The following is a 24,649-nucleotide window of genomic DNA, read 5'->3' as shown; positions in this document are numbered from 1 at the left end:
ACTTAGTTGGTCTTTAAGGTGCTACTGGAAGGAATTTTTTTTGTTTTGACTATGGCAGACCAACACGGCTACCCATCTGTAACCATTCTTTTTAAGGAAAGCAATGACAAACCGAGACAGCATCTTAAAAAGCAGAGACATCACCTTGCCAACAAAGGTCCATACAGTGTTACCTCGGGTTACATACGCTTCAGGTTACAGACTATGCTAACCCAGAAATAGTACCACGGGTTAAGAACTTTCCTTCAGGATGAGAACAGAAATTGTGCTCCAGCGGCGCAGCAGCAGGAGGTCCCATTAGCTAAAGTGGTGCTTCAGGTTAAGAACAGTTTTAGGTTAAGAACGGACCTCCGGAACGAATTAAGTACTTAACCCGAGGTACCACTGTATAGTTAAAGCTATGGTTTTCCCAGTAGTGATGTACGGAAGTGAGAGCTGGACCATAAAGAAGGCTGATTGCCGAAGAATGGATGCTTTTGAATTCTGGTGCTGGAGGAGACTCTTGAGAGTCCCATGGACTGCAAGAAGATCCAACCTCTCCATTCTGAAGGAAATCAGCCCTGAGTGCTCACTGGAAGGACAGATCCTGAAGCTGAGGCTCCAAGACTTTGGCCACCTCATGAGAAGAGAAGACTCCCTGGAAAAGACCCTGATGTTGGGAAAGATGGAGGGCACAAGGAGAAGGGGACGACGGAGGACGAGATGGTTGGATAGTGTTCTCGAAGCTACAAACATGAGTCTGACCAAACTGCGGGAGGCAGTGGAAGACAGAAGTGCCTGGTGTGCTCTGGTCCAGGGGGTCACGAAGAGGCGGACACGACTAAATGACTCAACAACAACAATGCCGCCAAGTGTCTAGTCCCTATGAATCGAGGAGAGAGGAAGCCAAGCACGCCGGCAGGATTCTTCCCAGTTCCCCAGGCTCTCTGAACGCCGTCGTCTTGCCGTGGCGTCACGGCAGGTCCGTGAGAGCCGCGGCGCTTCCCTTTCCGGCGGCGGCGGCAGCGCCTCCCTCCGCGTCCCGCGTCCCGGCCGCCGCCTCCTTCCCTCCTACCGACCTGCCCATGGCCCGCCCTTCGCCCTCGCCTCGGGCCGGGCGGAGCTGGTGGCCGCTCCGCCCCTTGGTCGCTGCTGCCGCCGCCATGGCCGAGCAGGCGGCGGGCCCCCCGGCGGAGCCGCCCGGGGACGAGCCGGAGCCGGAGGAGGGGGCGCGGGGGGCCGGTTGCGCGCGCCCGCGGGCCGTGGAGCCGGTGCTTCTGCTGGCCACGCTGGCCATGGGCTTGCAGGGTCCGCTCTGCACCCAGTACCTGTGGGAGCGCCTCGGCGCCGGGAATGGCAGCGCCGCCCGGCAGGGAGGAGGAGGGTGCGCCAACGGGAGCGGCTCCGCCAAGCAGGAGGAGGTGCGTGGCCCCGAGGGGCTCTCCGGGCGCCTTCAGGGCCAGGGGCCCCGGTGGGGCTTGGCTGGGGTAGACTGCGCCTGAAGGGGGAAGCTCGCCGGGCAGGCAGGCTCTCTGCAGCCGGGAAGGTGCCTTAGAGCCAGGCACGTTTGTGCTCCATCAGGATCAGGACTGCTTGCACAGACTGGCAGCAGTTCTCCTCTGGGTTTCGGGCTGGGGGTCCTGCTGTTGTTGCTGCGTTTATTGCTCTCCCACCTTTTGCTCCAGGTTGGGACTCGAGGTGGGACTACAGAGAAAAACAAACGCAGAAACTCAGATAAAATAGGAAACAGCCATTAAAAAGTTTTTAAATAGGAATTGAATAGAAACCACATATTTAAAAGAAAATGAAGAAGAATGTTTGTGTGTATAAAAGATAATAGGGGGTCTGTGGCTTTTTTTGTTCTTACTTTTATTATGTAGTTCATGTTTTTATCTTGGATTTTAATGCTGGGAACCAACCTGAGATCTATGAATGAAGGGCGGTATGCAAATTTTAAAAACAACAACAACAATAATAATAGCAGCATCAGCCTTTATGGCATCCTAAGAGACTGCAGACGTATAGACCAAGTCAGACCCTCTGGACTCCCAGCTCAGTATTGCCTACACTGACTGGCAGCAGCTCTGCAGGGTTTCAGGCAGGGGACATTCCCAGTTCTAAGTTATTTATTTATAATAGATATTTATATACTGCTGTATCGTAAAAATATATCACAGCGGTTTGCAACAATGTAAAAACATAAAACCGTACAATAAAATAGTAAAAAAATGAAACTGCGTTAAAAGCAAACAAAGAATTAAAAGCAAACACCTGCCAACCCTTGTATTCTTCATGGCCTGCCTTGGCCAGGCGGAATAGAAAAGTTTTTAGTAGGTGCCCGCTGCATCTCCAGTGGCAGGGAGTTCCACAAGACTGGGTCCATGACCCTAGAGGCTTGGTTTTTCATTGTTGTCAAGTGAGCCGCACCACGGGTGATCTCAGTGAGCAAGCTAGGATAGAAGGGTTCAGGCGACCCCTTAGGGATTGTAGACGCAAGTCGCTCGGGGCTTTGTACATTAACGCAAGACCCTCGAACGCAGCTCGGCAGCAGATGGGCATCCTTTGTTCTTGGCCAGCAGCTCCTGCCAGCAATCCAGCCTCGCCAGCTGTAGCTTCTGAACCAGGCCCAAGGGCAGCCCCACGAAGAGCGCCTTGCAGTAGTCCAGCCCTCCTCCTGCCTCACGGCCCTCTGCCTTCCTCTCTCTCCCAGGAGCTGGAGACCCTGGTGGCTCACTGGAACCTCTACCTCAACCTGGCCGGCTTCCTGGTCGGCCTCTTCTCCGTCACGCTGCTCGGCCCCTGGAGCGACTCCGCGGGGCGTCGCCCGGCCCTCGCCATCGCCTCGCTGGGCATGGCTCTGCAGGCGGCCATCTTCCTGGCGGTGATGTCCCTCCGGCTCCCCGTGGCCTGGCTGCTGCTGGGCCGCATCCTGGCCGGCCTCTCGGGCGACTACAACCTCATCCTGGCCGCCTCCTTCGCCTACGCGGCCGATGTCAGCGACCGGCGAGGGCGCACTTTCCGCGTGGCCGTCCTGGAGGCCTGCCTGGGCCTGGCGGGGATGGGCGCCAGCCTCCTGGGTGGGCAGTGGCGCCATGCCCAAGGCTACGCGGCTCCCTTCTGGCTGGCCCTCGCCGCTAGCCTCGCCGCTGCTCTCTACGCCGCCGTCTGCCTGCGGGAATCGGTGGCGCCCAGGCGGCCCGCGAGGCTCCTCACCCTCCGCCATTACGCCTCCGTCCTCCGCCTCTATGCGCCCGGCGCCCGGGGCTGGGAGTGGCGCAAGCTGCTCCTCTACTCCCTTGCCTTCTTCCTGGTGGTCAGCGTGCACTTCGGGGCCTCGGACCTGCTGGTGCTGTACGAGCTGAGCACCCCGCTCTGCTGGGGCTCGGAGCTCATTGGCTACGGCTCGGCCGCTCACTACCTGGCCTACCTATCCAGCTTGTTGGGTCTGCGCCTGCTGCAGAACTGCCTCGAGGACGGCTGGGTGGCCGAAGCCGGCCTTCTGTCCAACGTCCTGGGCCTGGGGACGATCGCGCTGGCGAGCACCACACCCCTGATGTTCACAGGTGCTGCTCCTGGGAGAGGAGGCGTTGCTTGAGGGTTGGAGAGTTGGGACACCCGGCGGTCATCTAGCCCAACCCACCGGCCACGCAGGGGTCACAGCTAAAGAGGCCCTGGCAGATGGACACCCAGCCTCTGCTTAAAAACGCCCAGGGAATGGGAGTCCGTCTCCCAAGCACCTGTGTAGAATAAGGAAGCTGGACCAGATGGGTCCCTGGCCTGATCCTGCTGCCGGGCTCTCCGCATGGAGGCCTACTGTGGGAGCAGAACCTCCATGCTCGGGGGCAGCCTACCCCTGAAAACCAGGTGGTGCAGAACTGAAGAACCGTTGCCCCCGGCTCCTGCTTGTGGGCTTCCTGTGGGGGCACCTGGTTGGCCACTGTGGGGACAGGGGGTTGGGCTAGAGGGGCCACTGGCCTGATCCATTTCGTTCTGTGCTACGTGCCCTCAGTGTCGGGAGGCAGCGTACCTCTGAATTCCTGCCCTGCGGGGGGTGAGACTAGATGACCCCTGGATGTGCCTCCACCTCGGGAGATTATAAGATGGGTGGGAAGTGCAAGCGAGGAGATCACACTCAGGACCCGAGTGCAACTGCGGCTTTCCCTTTGTGCTATCTGGTTGGCATAGGAAGCCGTGCTAGAATCGCAGAATTGTAGAGTTTGGAGGGAACGCGAGGATCATCTAGCCCCCTCCAATGCAGGAACCTTTTGGCCCCACGTGGGACTCGAACCCAGGACCCTGAGATTAAGCATCTCCTGCCAACAGAGCCCCTTGGGCCTGATCCAGCAGGCTCTTATGATGCTCTTGTGGAACCTCCAGGCCCAGAGGCAGTCTATCTGTATTCCTAGAGAGCACTAACTGTGTTCCCCTTCCAGTGTCAGAGACATTCAGTGCGTCTGAATGGCAGTTGCTGGGACATCCAAGGACACTTAAGTTTGAACCGAAGTCCGCCATGTTAGTTCATTTCAGTGGGTCTCTTCATTTTCTTTCTCCTCCTTTCCCCGACAGGATATGGCCTCCTCTTCCTCTCCATGACTGTCACGCCTGTGATCCGCTCCAAGTTATCCAGGCTGGTTGATGAGAAGGAGCAAGGTAAGCAGAGCAAGGGTTCAGTGACCCACAGCCAGATCACCTGACCCAGAATGCATTGGGGCAACATGCAGCAAACATGGCCGACAGCTAGGACTGATGGGAATTAATATCTGGAGGGCCAAAGCTTCCCACTGCTACCATAAGGACTAGAGACTTAGAAAAAAAACAAACTCAAAAGTTTCTAGTCCTCGTGGCAGGAGTGGGAAGCTTTGGCCCTCCAGCTGTTTGTTGCACGCCAGGCACTCCTGTCTTCCACTGCCTCCCGCAGTTTGGTCAGACTCATGTTTGTAGCTTTGAGAACACTGTCCAACCATCTCATCCTCCGTCGTCCCCTTCTCCTTCTTTCCCTCCATCTTTCCCAGCATCAGGGTCTTTTCCAGGGAGTCTTCTCTTCTCATGAGGTGGCCAAAGTCTTGGAGCCTCAGCTTCAGGATCTGTCCTTCCAGTGAGCACTCAGGGCTGATTTCCTTCAGAATGGAGAGGTTGGATCTTCTTGCAGTCCATGGGACTCTCAAGAGTCTCCTCCAGCACCAGAATTCAAAAGCATCCATTCTCGGCGATCAGCCTTCTTTATGATCCAGCTCTCACTTCCATACAGCTGTTACTGAACTACAACTCCCACCAGCCCCAGCAAGCCTGGCCAGAAGACAGAGAGGATGGCGGGCGTTGCGGTCCAGCAATGTCTGGGAAGGGGGAAGGAGTCCCCACTCCTGCCTTGTGGGTGCAAGGAGCGCTCGGGAGCATGCCTGCTCAGGTGGCAGAATATAAGATTTGCAGGGGGTGGCAGAGGGCAGAGATCCCTTGCCCCACGTCTCTCTTTCTTCTCCCATGAGCAAAACCCTTAAATAATTGCACTGGTAACAAGCTGCAAGAATCAGCGGTTGTGCATTTACTGGAGAAGCACAACATGAGTTTCAGGCGTTGTTTGGCTGCCTTGAGGACCTCACCTCACTCCCAAACACCCCTCCTGGGTAGGCTCCCAAATCAGCCGACACCTGTGTGTGTGTGTGTGTGTGTGTGTGTGTGTGTGTGTGTTGCTGGGGACAAAGAGCAAGTTCAGATCCCCAGCTAGGAAGGTCTGGACATCACAGAACTACAGTTCCCAGCACCCTGGGAAGAACAGACTCCTTCATAAGATGGTCTCTCCTTGACTGGAGAGGTCAGGTGGGCCACCTGTCAGGAATCCTTGAGCTGCAATTTCTGCATTGCATGGGGTTGGACTAGAGGACCTTTGGGGACCCCTTCCATTTCTATGATTTTATGAAAACACCCACCGTTTGGGGTTGGGGGCATGCCCCTTGGGTGTCCCATGCGTGCTTCAGCTCTCTGCTCTCCCCTCCAGGCGCTCTCTTTGCTGCCGTGGCCTGCGTGGAAGGTCTCTGCTCGCTGGTGGCCACAGGGGTCTTCAACTCCCTTTACCCCGCCAGCCTCTCCTTCATGAAAGGCTTCCCCTTCCTCTTTGGGGCCACCGTCCTCCTCGTTCCAGCCGCCATCATCGGGTAAGTCCTCCTCTCTCCATCTTGACCATCCTGGCTTCCTGCATCGCACGGTCACATAAGAGCCGCCTGGCTGTGGCTGAGTCAGGCCAAAGGGAGCCCTAGTGGCAGCTACTCAAACTGCAGCGTGACGACAGCCTTCCGTTGTTATTTATATAGGAAGAAATGGGGTAAGTGTAGAAGGATAGCCTGGTTTCTTCAGGCAAAGGAGCCCATCTGGTGCAGCCTCCTGTTCTCACAGAGGCCAACCAGACGCCCCAATGGGAAACCCACAAGCAGGATCCGGGCACAAGAGCAACTCTCCCCTCCTGCGGTTTCCAGCAAGCTGGGATTCCAGCTGCCTCCAAGCATGGAAGCGAAGCAGAGCCTCCTAGCTAGGAACCCTCCAGAACCCTCCCCTCCTCCATTAATTTGCCTAATCTTCTTTAAAAGCCATCCAAGTTGTTGGCTATCCCTGTCTCATGTGGGAGGGAGTTCCACAGTGTAAGTCTGCACTGTGTGAAGAAGTCTCAAATCTTCCATCCATCAGTTTCATTGAATCTCCACTAGTTCCAGTGCTGAGAGAGAGAGGGACAGTCTTTTCTATTCACGTTCACCCTGGAGTGCAGAATTCTATAAATTCCTATAATGTCGCCATTTAAACTAAAAAGTCCCAAACACCGCAATTTTTCTTCCACCCCTCTTGATCCATTTGGGTTGCCCTTTTCTGAAACATTTTCCAACTCTGCAATGCCCTTTTTGAGGTGAGCAACCAGAACTGTACATAGTATTCCAAATGCAGTTGTATCGTGGCATTATAAGAGCTGCAGTTTTAATTTTTGTTTTCCTAATGATGCCTGGCATGGCATTCGCCTTTTCCGCAGCTGCTGCACACCCTGGGCTCTATCGGCTCCATTCCTTGGAGGTCCTTAACTCTGCCCCTTTTCTCTCTGCCCCCCTCCCTACCCCAGGTGGATCGAAATCCAGGACTCAAAACCTGACTACAGCCACTTTGCCGACATGCCTGGTCCGCTGCAGGAGGCCGAACAATGACCAGCTGCACCTGAGTTGCCACCCTTCCGGAAACCAGCAGCTGATTTCTGCACGTGCCTCTCCAATGACTTGAAAACAATTTCCTCTTGGCTCTTCACGTTTGGCCTTTTAATGTAATTTTTTGGGGGGGTTAACTTTCCTCTGAGACATGCTTTGATCTCTGTGTTACTGGATTGGGTGTGTCATGAGGACTAGAACCTTTCTTCAGATCTGTGGAGCTGGGAGTAGGAATCCTAACCAGGGGAGAGAGGGAGAGAGAGAGAGAGAGAGAGAGAGAGAGAGAGAGAGAGAGAGAGAGAGAGAGGGCTTTGTGTGTGCCATTCACATTGGCTTTTAGGGGAGATCACAAAGAAAGCTCCCTTTTCTCTCCCACAAATCTCTTCCTTGCCCATTCTGGGGGTATCACCCACCCCAGCAGTGGGGAGTATTTTCCTTTTCCAGTGGTGCAGCTGCCCCTCTTGGATGGACTTGGGTGAAAAGGGGGAGGCGGCCCGTCTCTCGATGACAGCTGGCCCTCCTGTGCCAAGGGAGGTGGTGCCCCCCTCCCACTCAAGTTTGCTTCCCCATTCGTACTTGGAGGGACCCACCTGGGCGAGGGTGTGCATGAAAGGACGTGTCGCAATAAAGTTGGAGGTGTGTGCTGATAAGATGCTGGATCCTCTCTTTGCCCTTTTGCGGCATGTTGGCACTCTGAGGTGTGCCAACTGGGGCCCTAAAGAGCGGCCTTGGAGATGCTCTCAGCCTGGGGGGGGGGGGGGAGTGTTTTTCCACTCCTTCCTCTGTCCTTCTGCACCGAGAACAGATAAGAAGGAAGATCTGGCAATTCAGGAACAACATGAGAACATCGGAAAAGGCTGCTGGGTCAGGTCCAAAGGGGCCCACCGAGTCCAGCGTCCTGTTCTCACAGTGGCTAACAAGACGCCCCAGTGGGACCGCCCCCCAGCAGGACCTAAGCGCCCTCTCCCCTCCTGTGATTTCCAACCTGTTTGCATGCAGGATAATGAAGAAGAAGAGTTTGGATTTGATATCCCGCTTTATCACTACCCTAAGGAGTCTCAAGGGATGCAGGTGGCGCTGTGGGTTAAACCACAGAGCCTTGGACTTGCTGATCAGAAGGTTAGCGGTTCAAATCCCCGTGACGGGGTGAGCTCCCGTTGCTCGGTCCCTGCTCCTGCCCACCTAGCAGTTCGAAAGCACGTCAAAGTGCAAGTAGATAAATAGGCGGGAAGGTAAACTGCGTTTCCGTGCGCTGCTCTGGTTCGCCAGAAGCAGCTTAGTCATGCTGGCCACATGACCCGGAAGCTGTACACCGGCTCCCACGGCCAATAAAGCGAGATGAGCGCTGCAACCCCAGAGTTGGCCACGACTGGACCTAATGGTCAGGGGTCCCTTTGCCTTTTAAGGAGTCTCAAAGCAGCTAACAATCTCCTTTCCCTTCCTCCCCCACAACAAACACTCTGAGGTGAGTGGGGCTGAGAGACTTCAAAGAAGTGTGACTGGCCAAAGGTCACCCAGCAGCCGCAGGTGGAGGAGCAGGGAAGCAAACCCGGTTCCCCAGATTACGAGTCTACCGCTCTTAACCACTACACTACACTGACTCTCAAGGATGTCCTTGTAGAGCTGCTGCTGCCAGTCAGTGCAGGCAGACCCGGTGGTCTGGCTCAGTACAGAGGCACCTTCCAAGGGACCCATGAATCTGGTCCTTTAAAATTGACTGGCAGGGGTGCAATCTGCAATTATTGGGGGTCATCAAGACCAAGGCCCTGAGTGGGGGAACTGGGTGGTGACTGAGGGGGAACCTTCCCTGGGCACTCGGTTACCCATCTCCCACCCAAGCGTCCACAAGCCTGGCACAGGGAGGAAAGGCTGGGTGCTGGAATGGCGGCTGAGAGCAGTCCGCCCCAGAAAGCTAAAAGATAAGATATAGAAAAGCCAAGGAAGAATAAGGGGCTGTGTGCGGCCACAGCAAAGCCTGGCTTGTTCTGCTGCTACTCCTAAGGCAGCAAAACTGGGGTTTTTCCAGCAGGTCACATGGCTACCTGTCAGGGATCCTTTAGCTGCGATTCCTGCATTGCAAGAGGGTGGACTAGATGAGCCGTGGGGGCCCCTTCCAGGAGTAGTGAGCAGCCCTGCTCTTTCTCCAGGCCACGCATAACCTTATGAACTTCTATCATGGCGCCTCTTTCTCACATCCCCAATGCTGCAACCTTTTCCACATTGAGAGTCGTTCCACCCCTTTGGGTGTTTTGCCTGCCCTTTCCTGAACATCGCCTTTTTGAGGACTCTACTGGACACAGTTCTCCAAATGTGGCCGCATGATAGATTTCTATAACGACATCATGATCCTGGCCATTTTGTTTTCAGTTCCTTTCCTAACCATCCCTTGCAAGGAATGCGCATTGATGCTCGGTCAACCTCACTGAGCTGTCTCTTGGGACCACAAGGTCTGCCACCTGCAATTCAGGGTCCCAGGAGCAGGTAACATGAAATTAATACTTTTTTGACCCGACACGCATCATTTAACACTTGTTTGCATTGAATTGCATTTGCCATTTTGCCACCCATCCGCTCCATTTGGAGAGCTCCAAATTCGGAGCTCTTTGCAATCTCTTTTGTGTTTAAACGTCCCTGAACAACTGAGCACCACCTTCAGCAAACTCGGCCACTTTGCTGCTCCTTCCCAGCTCTAGATGGTTTATGAAGGAGTTTGAAAAGCAGTCATTTCCTAAACCTCTGACCATTTGCTTAGCTTAAAAAACAGATGGGCAGACACCTAAGGAAGCTGCTGGAGCCTAGAATCTGATAAATACTTTAATACAAGATAAACACTACAAAGCCCAACTTCCCAACAGCAAAGTAATAACCTAATTGGTTGAGAAACCAAAAATCTTACCCAGGCACACAAAGAGTTAAGAGCCTCTGGTGAAAGGCCACTAGGGAGGGAGAAAGTTTGCTGCTCCAACTGTCCTGGCAGGGCAGTTTCTTCCGGAGTTTATTTTGCATAACCTAATCGGCATATCCCAAAGGCAGCCAGCAGGGGGCACCGACGCAGCGGTGGCTGAGCCTGCAAAAGCTGGGGTGGTGGGCAGGGGGGTGAGGCCCCTCTCTAGGGCAGTGCAGACTTGGGGACAGAAGCAAAGGGTCGCCCTCTTCTTCCCACTCTGACCCACCACCCCTTCCTCTGCTCCGTTGGGGGGAGCACCTTCCAGTTCCCTAGTTTTGAGGGGGCCCACACTCCAGGCTGTTTTCTGAGCCAGCGGAGGAATCCCGGGAGGAGCGGCCTTGCAGGAAGCGGATGATCTTCTCAATGGTGGCGTCTTGGTATTCGTGGGACCATCTGCATGGGAAGTGGAAACGAAACAGCTGAACCACGGGTCGGCAAACTGAGGTCCGCGGGCCGGATCAGGCCCAATAGCCTTCTAAATCTGGCCCGCGGACGGTCCAGGAATCGCTGCATGGATTGCCAGTGCGTGTTCTTTCCCTCTCCCTCCTATGGCGGCGGCGCCTCCTCCCTCCCTCCCTCCTGGCTTTTCCCTGCCCTGCCTAGAGGAGGCAGGGGGCTGGGCTTGGTTGGTGCCAGCAGCAGCGCTCGAGCGTCCGCCATTTTAAGCAGCCCCTCTCTGAAGCCCTTTTGCACGCCGCTCATCGTCCCTCGTTCATTTCCCCCAAAAAATATAGTCCAGACCCCAACAAGGTCTGAGGCAGGGGTCGGCAACGTGCGGCCCATGCACCGGATGCGGCCCACAAAGACCGTTTTACTGGCCCATGAGCAGCCCTCAAACCGAGCCACACACTCAGCGAGTCCCCCCTCAGTGCTGCACTAAAGCAGCGCAGCATGGCACGGGCACTCACAGAGCAGCGCCAGAAATCGCATCTGCACATGCGCAGATACCGGAAATCATGTCTGCTCATGTCCAGATGCTGGAAATTGCTTCTGCACAGAAGTGGTTTTCGGCGTCTGGGCATGTGCAGAAGCGATTTTCGGCACCACAGACATGCGCAGACGCGATTTCCAGCATTGCACTGTGCCAGTCCAGCCCACGGACGATCTCCGTGGGAATTATTTGGCCCATGTCCAGTAAACCTTGCCGACCTCTGGTGAGGAATAGTGGACCGGCCCCCTGCTGAAAAAGTTTGAGGACCCCTGAGCTGCCCCAAGCCATGCAGTGCTTGGGGTGGAAGGGGCCTTGGGGAATCTACAGCTCTTGTGTAGGGCTCCCAATTTTTTCCCTGCATGAACTGGAGCACCGGTTTGGAAAGGGGCAGGGGAAAGGGTGCAACTTCAAGCCTGGTGCTTCAAAGTGTCCTTTGCACCTGAAACTATTAGCATTAAATCGGTTTCAAACCCTTTCAGATTCAGCCTCGTCTCTCCGCGTTTCCCCAGGTTCACCCCCCCCACAAGCAGCTGGCTGCGTTGCACCAGCTTCCAGAAATTGCCCCCCCCCGCCCGCCCGCCTTATCCCCAGGGACACTCCTTGATCCCACTCACTTGATCCCGTTGAACTTCAGGATGGCTCTCATGTCCTCAGGAAGCGTCTTTGGATCCGGCCATTCGAAGTGGTCTGTGATCGGGACAATGTTCTTCCCGCTGCTCAGGGCTGTGACAATTTCCTGTGAGGGGTATGCATTTAAAAAGAGAGAAGAAAATCTTGCTTAGGGAGGGGTGTGTTTGTTCAATATGATTTCCCTTCCTCTCGTCCTGCTGGCTTCCACGTACATTATTTTTGGGCATCACGTGGCAGGACAAAGTCTCCCCAAAAGATGTGCCCTCTCAATGAGCAAATGTTCCCGGCCTGTTTGCACTCCTGTCTTGGTGACATCTATGCTGGTTTGGTCATGTCCACAGGATGGAAGATGGCAGGATCCCCAAGGAGATCCCTGCCCTGTGGAAATCCCTTGCAGATGACCGCAGCGCCTGGAGACAGGCAGACTGGTCATGCATCCACAGCAGTGACCAGAAGAGCAATGACCCCTGGGAGGAGCCCAGAGAGAAGAAACGCCCTGGTGCATCTGCAGCAGCACAACCGGACACCTTCCTCTGCCCCGGCTGCAACAAAACATGTCTCTCCCGTATCGGCCTCCGCAGCCACAGCAGGCACTGCGATTCTCCAACGTTTTGACTCCCCAAGGCACACTCCTCCGTTGTCTCCTGAGACAGATGGCTGGCAGCTCAGCTCAAGGAGAAGCCCTTTGTCGTGAATTGGGCTGCATCTCCCGCATTGCAGGGGGTTGGGCTAGATGTCCTTTGGGGGGTCCCACCCAACTCTTCTAGGATTCTCTGAGTTTCATCCCCATCCCCCCCCCCAAACCCAGAAACACTACGATCCCCGGCAGGGGGAAGCCCTCTCACCTTATGCACCCAGTCTTTGCATTCGGTGTCCCCCACACACTTGTCGAGGGTGTTGCGCGAAAGCAGCATCACAAAGTTCCGGGCGCTCATCACGCTCTGAATCAGCTTGTCCTCAAACTTCCCGGCCTCCAGCTTCTCCACGTCGATGAAGACGCTGAATCCGTGCAGCTGCAGGTGGACCTTCAGGAGGCTGGAGAGGCGGAAACAGGGCAGGGTGTGTGCGTGAAAGGAAGGGGGGGTTTGACCCAGGCACCCATAATTGGGTTCTTTCCGATTGCGTCTCCGGAGAGATTTGGGGCGATGGCATAAAGGGAAAGGGTTGGAGAACACCCTTTCCCCTCCGGCTGCAACCTCAGTCCAAACTGCACCCTCCCACAGCTGCTGCTGCTGGCCTACCTTACAGGGCTGTTGTAAAGGAAATTATGTGCGTGGGCCCTCGTCTCCCCCTCCCCTTGTGTGTGCTTGTGGTTTCTCAGCCCTCCGCTCACTCCCACTTCCCCTTCTTTAATTAACATGAGCCATTTTGGGAGACTGCAATTGTCCAGAAAGCAGAATAAATGCATAATTAATAAGCGAGCGCTCTGAACGCCTCCAAAGTGTTACAATATCAGTGCCTAGGATAATTATATCCATTTCACAGTCTTATTTTAAGTCTTAATGGGTGCGTTTTATTCTCATTCAGTCCCCTCTAGAGAACGTAGAAATGCAACTCGTAAAAATCTACCACTGCTGCTAACGGTAGCGCAAAGTGCGGTTGCGGTGAGTTCCACAGGTTAATTCTACACTGTCCCATGTTTCTGGCCAATCAAGGCTGCAAGCCTTGCTCTGAGCCCAGCTTGTCAGAGATCCTGCCGACCACCTTAACCACGGAGCAGCCCTTTTGGACCAACCTTTCAGAGGTCACATGGACTACAACTCCCATCATCCCTGAACATCAGCCAACCTGGGTTGCTGGGAGTTGGAGTCCAACACCCTCTGGATGACATTGGCTTGGGGAGAGCCGCCGTGGGCCAACCCCTGTTTCCTTGCACAGAGAGGTTGAGAGATTAGAAGCAATTGATAGAATCATAGAGACAGAAGGAACCCCCAAAGGTTATCCAACCCAACCCGCTTCAGATGGCCACCCAAGCTCTCTTTAAAAACCTCCAGTGAAGGTCCACCACCTTCTGAGGGTGTCTGTTCCGCTATCAAATAGCTCTTATTGCCAGAACGTTATTCCTAATAATATTCCAGGTGTGATCTGTCCAAGCCAGGATAGAGCGGTCCTCCTATTTCCCTTGATCTGGACACAGGACTTCTGTTGATGCAGCTGAGAATCGCATTAAGCTTTTCTGCTGCTGCATCACACAGTTGGCTCTTTACAGAAGGAGAAAGGAAGGCTTTTCTCTTTGACACGCCCGCATGTGTGAATGGTCCGCGCTGCTCCCTGCCGTTCCCCTGCCTACCTGGCCAGCTGCGCCCCAGTGGCTCTCCGGTAGCTGATGAAGACGTCCGTCCCCTCCAAGGTGGACTTTCCGCTGCTGCAGGGCAGAGGCGAATGCAGCATCTCTGGGAGGAGACAGAAAGGGGGTGGGTGGCTGTATGGGCTGTGCTGCCCCGGGTGCTGGAGAGGGTTCCTCCGCCACTGTTCCCCACCTTAGATCCATTTGTTCCCTCCCTTCCAACAGCAAATTGTTTCATGGAATCATACTGTAGAGTTGGAAGGGGCACCCAGGGGTCATCCAGCCCAACCCCGTTTAAAGACCTCCAGTGAAGAAGAGTCCGCCGCCTGGCGAGCGAGGCCGTTCCACTGCCAAATGGCTCTGACCCTCAGGATGTCCTTCCCGGGGGCTGGGGGGTCTGCAGAGCAAGGGGAGAGGTTACCTCGGGCGGCCGAGAGGATGCGGACGCGGTGGAAACCCATGTGGACTTGGCAGTCCTCTTGCAGCTGCTGCTCCGTCACACGGTGGAGGAAGTTGCGGTCGATGCCGCTGGTGACCAGGTTGTAGGTGTACTGGCGGAATTTGGGGTCCACGGAGCCCAGCCAGTCGGCCAGGTTGCTGCGGTCGCAGGTGGAGTAGTTGGCGTAGGTCTTGAGCTCTGTCAGCTCCCGGAAAAACCTGGGGGAAGGAGGGGGGCAGCTCAGTAGGGCTGGGTGGACACCTCCTGCCAGGTTGGAGCAGAGGCACGCCACTTTCGGAGGGGGAACAGGCCGGCCCTCAAGGTGCTCAAAACCCTTTTGCATAGCTGTATTTCCTGCAAACATGGTGTGTGCTTTTAAAAATAGTTGGAATGGCAAACGAGCAGATTTATAGCACTGCTGTACTCAGGGAGAAATAGCACAGCTGCCATTTTTGATCTGGTGGGTTCCCTCAGAGATCATCCAGCTCAACCCCGCTTCTCGGCTCAGGAGCTCCTCCTTCCTGGGCGCCGAGAGCTCCTTACCGCTTGCGTGTGATGCTGGAGGTCATCTTGAGGTCCACCCGCAAATCCTCCTCCGTCATCCTCAGCAACAGATCGCCATCCACCTGATGTTCCTGGGGGGAGAGGAAGGATGGGGTCAGTTTCACATCCAGAGAGCAAGGGGAGAGAAAGCAACATGATCCATGGGGTGGAGAAAAAAAGGTTGTGGTGTTTGGTAGAAAAAGTGAGTAAGAGCTCTGTGTTCTTATGAGGGGTCTTAGCCAGGGGTGAGCTAGAGAGGCAGCTTTTGGGGGAGGCCTGCGTGGGGAGTGAGCTGTGAACCCCACAAACAGACACCTGCAGTCTCCTCAGGGGCCCTCTCCTCTCTCCAGGAGCCCTGACCCCCATTCCCCGCACAACCACCGCCCCCTTGCAAGCCCTACCAGGAAATTGGGGCAGTATTTGACAAAGCCGATCTGCTGGAGCCACTTCTGCACCTCCAGGGGTTTCCAGTTGGGCACCGTGGGCAGCAGGCGCCGGGGCACCTCCTCGCCCATCGTGCAGAGCGCCCTCTTGGCAAGCGAGGAGGTGGTGCCGTCCGGGGAGTAGCAGACAATCCTCTTCAAGCTCTGGGTGGCCCCGATCTCTGTGAAAATCTGAGCAGAGCAAAGCATTTATTCACTTTGTGCATTGGCAATGCTTCCTGTCCTCTAAGCTTCCTGTTCCTCCCCATTTGGTGAGGTAGGTTAGCCCGAGAGGGAGCGACCAGCTTGCCAGTGAGCTTCATGGCAGAAAGGGGATTTGAACCCAGATTCTAGTCAGGGATTGGACCCAGGACCTTCTGCATGCAAAGCAGGGGCTCTGCCGCTGAACTAAGAGAGGAAGTAAGGTGCTAGTCCTCATGGCTCTGCATGCAAACAATCTACCTGCATCTTCTTCTGCTGGGCCTTAATGGCGGCCTCTGCGCACAGGTAGAAGGCAGCCAGGCACTGGGCCTCTGGGCGGGAGCTGTCCAGGAGGGGCACCAGGCGCTGCAGGTCCTCGGCCGTCCTGCCCTGGCTGTTGTCGCTGCTGCCCAGCAAGGTGTGGGCGAAGTGCCCCGGGTCCAGCGTGGCCACGAAGGGCTCCACCAGCGCCAGGGTCCCCGAGTGCTCCACCTCCTTCTCCACCTCCTTGTTGGTGGCCAGGACGGCCACGGCCAGGCAGGCGTGGAACTGCACCAGGAAGCCGTCCTTGGAGAAGGCCAGCGGGAAGAGCCACTCGGCCGCCTTCTTCTCCACCATCAGCCGCTGGTTGGCCGGCCCGCCGTGCATGGCCGCGTTGGCCAGGGCGGCGGCGCAGTGGTGCAGGACCACGGGGTCGCTCCAGCGGCACCAGTAGAGGAGCGCGTCCAGGCCGCCGTCGGAGATCAGCTGGGAGCAGGTGTCCTCGGAGTGCTTGAGCATGTGCTCCAGGATCCCCGAGGTGCTGCGCGCCAGAGGGAGGCTCTCGCGCTCCTTGGACAGGTTCAGGATCACGCCCAGGCCGATGCGAGCCACGCGGTCCCTAGGGGCAGAGAGCGGGGAGGCAGAACGGGGTCAGGGAAGCAGCCTTGGGCGGGGGGGGGGGAAGGACGCAGTGGAAAGGAGGCCCTTCATCATATGGCCCAGAGTTAAACGGCCACAGGAAGCAGGGATGGCCACTAACTTATAAAGGTAAAGGGACCCCTGACCGTTAGGTCCAGTCGTGGGTGACTCTGGGGTTGTGGCGCTCATCTCGCTTTCTTGGCCGAGGGAGCCGGCGTACAGCTTCCGTGTCATGTGGCCAGCATGACTAAGCCGCTTCTGGCGAACCAGAGCAGCACACGGAAACGCCGTTTACCTTCCCGCCGGAGCAGTACCTATTTATCTACTTGCACTTTGATGTGCTTTCGAACTGCTAGGTTGGCAGGAGCAGGGACCGAGCAACGGGAGCTCACCCCGTTACGTGGATTCGAACCGCCAACCTTCTGATCGGCAAGTCCTAGGCTCTGTGGTTTAACCCACACCGCCAAGGAGGATTAGACAAATCCAGGAAGGAGGAGAGAGGTATCGATGGCTCCCAGCCATCCTCTGCCTTCACAGTCAGAGGCATTGATGTTTCTGAATACCACTTGCTGGAAAATGCAAAAAGGACTTATGCACTCAATGCACTCAAAAAGTACTCAGAGGTACCTTCCTTGTTACACCCCATGTTGCCTGAGTGGGTGGAACAATCACAAATCAGCTGGACTGGAAGGCAGGTAGCACAGAATTGTGGAACTGCAGAGCTGGAGGGCATCGCAAGGGGCATCTATTCCAACCCTCTGCAATGCAGGAATGTTTGGACTCCAGGGCTGACACCACTGGCTCTGCAAAATATTCTATGTTAACTGTGTGTGTGTGGCTGCCATACAGAAGACGGCATCTATGGGGGTGGAGGAAGGAAGGAGGGACTTTGCTCCAGCCGGGGCTTGGACCCATAGCTGGGGCGGGATGGGGAGCATCAATGCCAGCAGAGAGCTTTTGCATTGCAAGGCTAAACAGCACCCCCCTCACCCATCAGATTCTGCCAGGCTGGCTTGTTCCAGGAAGTGAGCGAAGCGCCCCGTTCTGGGAAAACTTGTGCTCCCTCTGTGAGCGACTGACGTCGCCCTCCGTCGAAATCTGGCAGCCGCTGCATCTGCCAGCCCTGGCAGGGTTCCCATGCCATCTCTGCAGGAGGCTGGGTCCTGCACTCAGGACCTGCCTGGCCCAGCCAGAAGGAAGTGGAGATCTTGGACCTGCCGCCCCCAGATAAATTATAAGATAACAGGACTGTCACCGTAAGAGCTAGAGAGGGACTTAGAGGTCACGTGGTCCCCGTTAAATACAGGGAATCCAGAGAGCTACAGGATCTCTGAAGGACGGCCATTAGTGTGGGGCAATGGGGTGGCAACAGGGGACTGTTGGGGCAGAAGGCAGGCAGCCCAGCAGGAAGCGGTGCCAGATCGAACTCATCCCAGTTTCGTCATCCTCCTTTCATCGCTTGACTCCTAAGCTGATGCAGAAGTCTCTTGCGCTCAGGCTCCCAGAGGCAAGTGTGAGGGCAGGAGGCTGGACTAGATGGGCCATTGGCCAGCAGGCTCCTCTTCTTATGTTCTTGGCCCTGCCAAATTCTGCATCTTCAGGTACCTGAATCGCTGTGCTGTGGAAGATGCAGCAAGCTGGTTCTGTGCTGCTCCAGAGAACCAAGGGATTCAAGTGTCAAGGAAGAAAATCCCAAATAAACCTTAGAAAGACACCTCTGAGGGCAAGAGCCATTTGACCTTCCTTGGGAGGTGGGGAAACTCAGCCAGATGGGCAGGGTATAAATAAATAATTTATTATTATTATTATTATTATTATTATTATTATTATTATTATTATTATTATTATTATTTCAGTATTTTAACCAGAGGATAGATGACCATCTGTTTTAAAAACCTCCAAGGAAGGAGAGTTGTCCACTTTCCAAGGAGTTTGTTCCACTGTCCAGCAGCTTTGACACTCAGAAAGTTCTTCCCAATCTTTAGCTGGAATCTCCTTTTTTTGTAACTTGAAGCCATTGGTTCAGGTCCTGGAGCAACAGAAAACAAGCTTGTTCCCTCTTCCCTTTGAGATATCTGAAGATGGCTCTTGAAACACTTCTTGGTCTTCTCTTCTCCAGGCTAAACACACATGAGAAGAGCCTGCTGGATCAGGCCAGCGGCCCATCTATTTATTTATTTTATTGGAAATTTTATTTACAACATAACATAAACTCCCACCCCCAATACAGAATTCCACCCTCATTAAACGTGAACATAACCTACAATAAGCACAACATACAACAATACAAACAACCAAATAAGAGACTTCCTTTATCCTGTATCTGGCCTCCTTATTTACGTCTTATAAACTGTTTCCTTTATCAATAATTATTAAGCTTTTTCTAATTATAACTTAAATATCCACAAAGTCTCTGCAGACATTAATCGAAACAAGTCCAAGTATGTATTTTAGGGCGCTGTTTTGCGAAGTATTTTCTGCATTTCCCCCATGCTTTTTGAAACTCTTGTCTAGTGTGATCTCTGATTGCCTCTGTTAATCTAGCCAGCGGCCCAACTAGTCCGGCATCCTGTTCTCACACACAGTGGCCGGCCAGATGCCTATTATGGGATGCCCGCAAGCAGGACTTGAGCACGAGAGCAACTCTCCCCTCCTGCGGCTTCCAGCTCCCTCCTTCTCTGTCCTGCTCCCATTGGGGGAAACACTGGCAGGGCCCCCCCCCCCGCCTCTGGAGACCACCTCATCTTGGCACAGCGGCCAGCTGATTCATCCTCCAGAGTGGTGACGAGCAATCAGCACGCAGCAGCAGCAGCAGCAGCAGCACAGCTTGTCCTGGCCACATGGAACAGAACAAGGCGGCTTCCGCCCACCCCCTGCCCTGCCTTGGATCCCCACCCTGGCAAGGCAGGCTGGCGGGAGGAAGGGGAGAGGTGTGTGGTTTATCCGGAGAGATGCAAAGGCCAAGAGCCGCTCCCTCCTGCCAGGAAGCTCATCCGATGGATCCAAAGTCTTTCTGGGTCTTGGCTAATGCATTTTCCCAATTAGCTGCCCCGGTGGGCCCTTAAAAGCCCACCTGGCAGAGGGGAGAGGCTGCCTCGGCCCTTCCTGTGGGGCTCCAGAAAGGACATTATGCCCCAGGGCAGGTTCCGAGGTTGTTTTGTTCTCAAGCAGATCCTGGCAAACTTTGATTTTGTATTTCATTTGTAATGAGCATCATAGCCAAGTGGGGATTTGAACCCAGATCTCCCAGGTCGCAGTCCTCCTTTAGTCCCCACAACATCCCTGTGATTGAGCTTAGGCTGAGAGGTAGCAACTGGGTTTCAAGCTCACACACCCAGTGAGCTCCATGGTGGCTGAGTAGGGATTTGAACCCTGGTCTCTCCCGGGTCCAAATCCTCATTTAATCCCCGCAGGGTTGAACCTGGGACCTTCCACCTGCAAAGGTCTGTTCTACCAAAGCAGCAGCTTCTCCCTAGGAATAAAGCAAGATGCTAGTCCTCATGGTTCCGAATTTAAATATACAGTGCTTTAAATAGGAACATACAAAGCCTCCTTATAGGGTGCTGACCAGTGGTCCTCCTAGCTCAGTACTGCCCACACAGACTGGCAGCAGCGGCTCCCCAGGAGTCCAGGCGAGGGGGTCTTATTCTCTAGCCGTACCTAGAGACACCTGCAGCTGCTATGATGGCTTTTTCTCCTAGCTAGCTGAAAGAAACAGCAGTCACAAAATTAAAAGACGCATGCTTCTTGGGAGGAAAGAAATGACAAACCTAGACAGCATCTTAAAAAACAGAGACATCACCTTGCCAACAAAGGTCCGTACAGTTCAAGCTATGGTTTTCCCATATGGAAGTGAGAGCTGGACCATAAAGAAGGCTGATCGCCGAAGAATGGATGCTTTTGAATTCTGGTGCTGGAGGAGACTCTTGAGAGTCCCATGGACTGCAAGAAGATCAAACCTCTCTATTCGGAAGGAAACCAGCCCTGAGTGCTCACTGGAAGGACAGATCCTGAAGCTGAGACTCCAATACTTTGGCCACCTCATGAGAAGAGAAGACTCCCTGGAAAAGACCCTGATGTTGGGAAAGATGGAGGGCACAAGGAGAAGGGGACGACGGAGGACGAGATGGTTGGACAGTGTTCTCGAAGCTACCAGCATGAGGGAGGCAGTGGAAGACAGGAGTGCCTGGCGTGCTCTGGTCCACGGGGTCATGAAGAGTCGGACACGACTAAACAACAACAACAAGTTGAATGAACATCAACAACGAATAGTTTGTCATCCAGGTATGACACAGGGCAGATATGGCTGCTGATATGACTCCAGAATTTGGGGGGGGGGCAGGAGTCAGCAGCACGGTCAGGCCAGGACTTGGGGGGTGTATGGGATAATTATCGCAGAAGATTATTATAATTTGAGGAGATAGTGATCTGGCATGGTCAGCTCTTCCAACTCTGGTTATTCTTTCCTGCCTCTGGTTACTGTGTTTTATTGCTTTCAATATCCTTTGTGAAAAGGCCCTTGTTGTGTTGATGAAACTGGTCCAGAAACTGGTCCTTTGATGTAGAGTAGCTCTGGTTGAGCCGGTGTTAGTCCAATAGGACACAGGTCTATAAAATATCTAGTTTTGGAGCATGCCAAGCAGGAGCTCAGCACAGACTCGTGGCCAGAGTGCTGTGCAAAAGACGGCTACCTGGGAGTCTCTTCGCCATTTCTGGGCTCCTCAATGGCTGAGTGAAGTGCCTGCTTGGTTATGTATATTTTTGCTTGCTGTTTGGAATAAAATCTTTAATCTTCTCACCCAATTGCGCTTGTATTGCTTCTGAATCTAAATTTTAAAAGAACCATTTTGCATTGGGCAAGACAGGGTCAAAATCCGGGGTCTCATTCAGCAACGTGAGCAGGATTTGCAACAGCCCCGGCTTGGCCCATTTCATGGAAAGCAAAGAACTGAATGTGCCCACGTTACACGTTGCCACCCCTGAAAGACCATCATGGGCAGGTTCCCTAAGAACCTAAAAGAGCCTGCCAATGGCCCGTCCAGTCCAGCATCCTGTTCTCACAGTGGCCAAACAGATTTCAAAAAGGGGAACTGGCAGGCAGGATCCAACCCCTTTCTCCCCTCCTGCAGTTTTCAGCAACTGGGATTCAGAAGCACTGCTGCCTCTGATTGTGGAGGCAGAGCTGAGCCACTGATAGTCCTCTCCTTCTCTATGGATTTGTCCAATGCTCCTGAGTCCCATAGTTTAACTATGCATTGCCTAAGTGCACCATTGGCAGGAGGGACGGGTGCCTCTCTTGGCAAGCCTTCATTTGTAGTGCCACCGACAGCCCTCACAGGAGCGGGAAGGCCCCTGGGAGCCCCCACTATAAAACCACTCTTGTGTCTCTGCCCGAAAACCTGCCCTGCCTTCCTTCTCAGTCCGCCTCTGCTGTCCCTCTGCCATTGAGAGGTGTGAGTGGTGGTGGGGATCTCTCTGGAGGCAGGGACACAGCGATCGCCCACCTTCAGGCAAGGGCATGCCCAGAACAGGGACTCATGCAGAGAACCACAGGGGTGGGCTCCTTTTGGGGCTTCCTGCACACTCAGAAAGCAAACCTGTTAAAAGCAGGTGGGAAAATCCCTTTGGGGAAGAAAGGCTGTCGGAAAGGGAGTATAGGAAGGAGGAATTTCAGTGAGTGTGTCACTTCTTCCCTACACAAATGTTGCCCCATTGCCAAGGACAGGGAACCGGAGGTCCAGGGGCCAAATGCGACTCCCCCATCCAAACCCACACCCTCTCTCCCTAGGCCACACACCTGCCTGGCCCTTGCTTCACTTCCTCATGCCCATTGCCCTTTCCTGTCTCATCAAAACATAGAAAGGCAGAGCTGAGAGGGATCCCCCAGGCAGGGCAGCACAGGGATCACAGCTAAATAATCCCTGACAGACAGCTGTCCAACTTCTGCTTCCCATGAGGTCCCTTTGACTTCCCTCCTCCCCTTTTGTGGGTTCTTCTGTTAACTTTTCCTCCTGCAACTTCTCTGTTAATCCACTTCTACTAAATCTTCAATAAAACCATAGTTGAACTTTTGACTACAAGCATCATTCCAGTCCTACTAATAATTTTAATTGTTGACAATGATTTTTAGAATAAACTATGCATTTTCCCCATTCCTTATTGAAATTTTGGTCTTCCCGATTCCTAATTCTTTGGGTCAGTTTTGCCATTTCTGCATCAGCTTATTCTGCCATTCTTCTCTGGTGGGGGCTGTGCCTCCCCCTTAAGCATTATCGAAGTCCATCCCTCTGCAACGCAGGAATCACAACTAAGGAATCACTAGCTCATTGTCCGTCCGTCCCCCCACAAAAAACCCCCTGGCATTCATTGCTTGGCCTCCTTTTGCCTCTGGACCCGCCCACCTTGGCATGCGGCTCCTGGAAGCTTGCAAGGAAGGGAATGTGGCCCGTGGTCTGGAAGGAAAGGTTCGCCAGCCCTGGCCCCCTGCAGACGCCTCGGCCCGCTCCTCCCTCCCCGGCCCCCCGGCCTGGCTCACCTGTTCTCGGCCACCAGGATCTGCTCCAGGAGTTTGGCCGCCTGGCACTTGGTCTCGTGGTCGGCCGCCTGGAGCAAGGACAGCAGCAAGTCCAGCCCCCCCTCCAGGCGAATCGCGTCGCACAGGCCCTTGGCGACCTCCCTGCCCACGGTGGGCATCAGCCAAGCCTCCTCCACCAGGGCCAGGATCTCGGCCAGGCCGCTGCGGAGGTCCTCGGGGCCGGCCGCCTGCTTGGTGGCCGAGATGGCCTGGTGCAGGTCGGGCAGGATCCTGTTCAGGGCCGCTTGGATGGCCGGGCTGGCCCCCGGAGAGCTCTCCTGGGGCGCCCGGGGGCTGTCTCCCCACCAGTCGACCGTCAGCCTCTCCGCGTCGGACATGGCTAAGCGGCACAGTCTATAGGCAGAGACGAGGAGAGGGAGCACCATCGGGGGTGGGCGTCAGGGAAGGGGGGGCACCTTAAAGCTGCATCCCCGGATCTGGGGATGTCCCCAGGGCGGGCTTGGGAGCCTGGGGTCCGGCTGGCAGGAGGCTGGCACAGGTGAGTCTGGGCGCGGCAGAAGAAGTGATGGATGGAGAGAGATGGAGAGATGCAGGGCTGGAGGAAGGAGTCGGGCGCGTTCTTGGGTACCAGCAGTAAGCTGGCAGCGGTCCACTTGCCGGGCAGCTGAGCTGTTCGTCCTCCTGATGTGGGATGCAGAGCTCTCTGCCGGCAGAGAGGCGGCCAAGCCCATCCCCTCCGGCGATGCCTCGCCTTCCCCGCCGGAATGAAGTCACCTCCCCCTGAAAGGAGGGCCTGTCGCCGTGGCAACTGCATCTTCCTCCTTCCTTCCCTCTCTCCTCTCCTCCTGGTGAGACAAAGAGGCGGACGAGGCATGGTGGTCGCGTCCTCGGCGACGCTCCGGGCTTTAGGTACATGACATTGCACGCCCCCGCCCCAGTAATAATGAAGCAATTAAGGGGACTGGAAAGGGATTCAGGTGTGGGGTTGGGGAGGGGAGGGAGCGTTTGGGAAGTTGGCGGAGAGCGGCGATTGGACGAGAGTTTGACTTGTGGTTAGGTCATCATCGTTCCTCAACTCAGTTCTACGATTCCCATCAGCCTCAGCGAGTATGCGCTCCTCAGCAGCAAGTCGTGGGTTCAGCCCCACCATCATGAAATGGTAGGGTTGGAAGGGACCCCCAAGGGTCATTTAGTCCGACCCCCTGCAAGGCAGGAGTCACGGCTAAAGGATCCCTGCGAGGTGGACATCTGGCCTCTGCTTAAAAACCTCCATTGAAGGAGAGCCCACACCGCCAGGACGTTCTTCCTAAGCTTGAGTGGGAATCTCCTTCCTTGTGATTTGAAGCCCTTGGTTCCGGTCCTGCTCTCTGGAGCAACAGGAAGCAAGTTTGCTCCATCCAAACAACTCTTCAGGTATCTGTAGTTAGATTATTATTTTCCCAGCCTTATTCTGTAGCTGTTGCCAACACAAAAATGGCCTGTTGTTCCGAGGACTCTGGCTGCGTACACAACATGCATTTTAATAAAATAAAATAAAATGACTTCCCACAAGAAAATATTGGGAACTGTAGTTCACCCCTCACAGCCCTGCAGTTCCCAGCAGAAACGACAGTTCCCAGTGGGGAAATAATGCACTTTCAACATACGATGTGTAATGCAG

General features: G+C 54.7%; 2 protein-coding genes across 2 annotated transcripts; one reads left to right on the top strand and one right to left on the bottom strand.

The window, feature by feature from the left end:
* Positions 1-809: 809 nt before the first annotated feature.
* SLC46A1 (solute carrier family 46 member 1) lies at positions 810-7,254 on the top strand. The gene is made up of 5 exons (XM_028708408.2): positions 810-1,400; positions 2,690-3,542; positions 4,546-4,629; positions 5,972-6,128; positions 7,076-7,254. Exons 1-5 carry the CDS (start codon positions 825-827, stop codon positions 7,155-7,157), a joined length of 1,752 nt encoding a protein of 583 aa, XP_028564241.2. The 5' UTR covers positions 810-824; the 3' UTR covers positions 7,158-7,254.
* Positions 7,255-9,955: 2,701 nt separating this feature from the next.
* SARM1 (sterile alpha and TIR motif containing 1) lies at positions 9,956-24,413 on the bottom strand. The gene is made up of 9 exons (XM_028708045.2): positions 22,990-24,413; positions 15,816-16,434; positions 15,333-15,545; positions 14,932-15,023; positions 14,371-14,606; positions 13,953-14,055; positions 12,508-12,697; positions 11,647-11,768; positions 9,956-10,494 (listed from the first exon to the last, which is right to left on the bottom strand). The coding sequence occupies exons 1-9, from the start codon at positions 23,412-23,414 to the stop codon at positions 10,371-10,373; spliced, it is 2,124 nt and encodes a 707-aa protein (XP_028563878.2). The 5' UTR covers positions 23,415-24,413; the 3' UTR covers positions 9,956-10,370.
* Positions 24,414-24,649: the final 236 nt, after the last annotated feature.

Source organism: Podarcis muralis, chromosome 15 (genome assembly GCF_964188315.1).
Source record: "Podarcis muralis chromosome 15, rPodMur119.hap1.1, whole genome shotgun sequence".
In the NCBI taxonomy this organism is placed as follows: domain Eukaryota; kingdom Metazoa; phylum Chordata; class Lepidosauria; order Squamata; family Lacertidae; genus Podarcis; species Podarcis muralis.
Note: the sequence above shows the minus strand (reverse complement) of the source record. Positions and strands in the feature narration are given on the sequence as shown.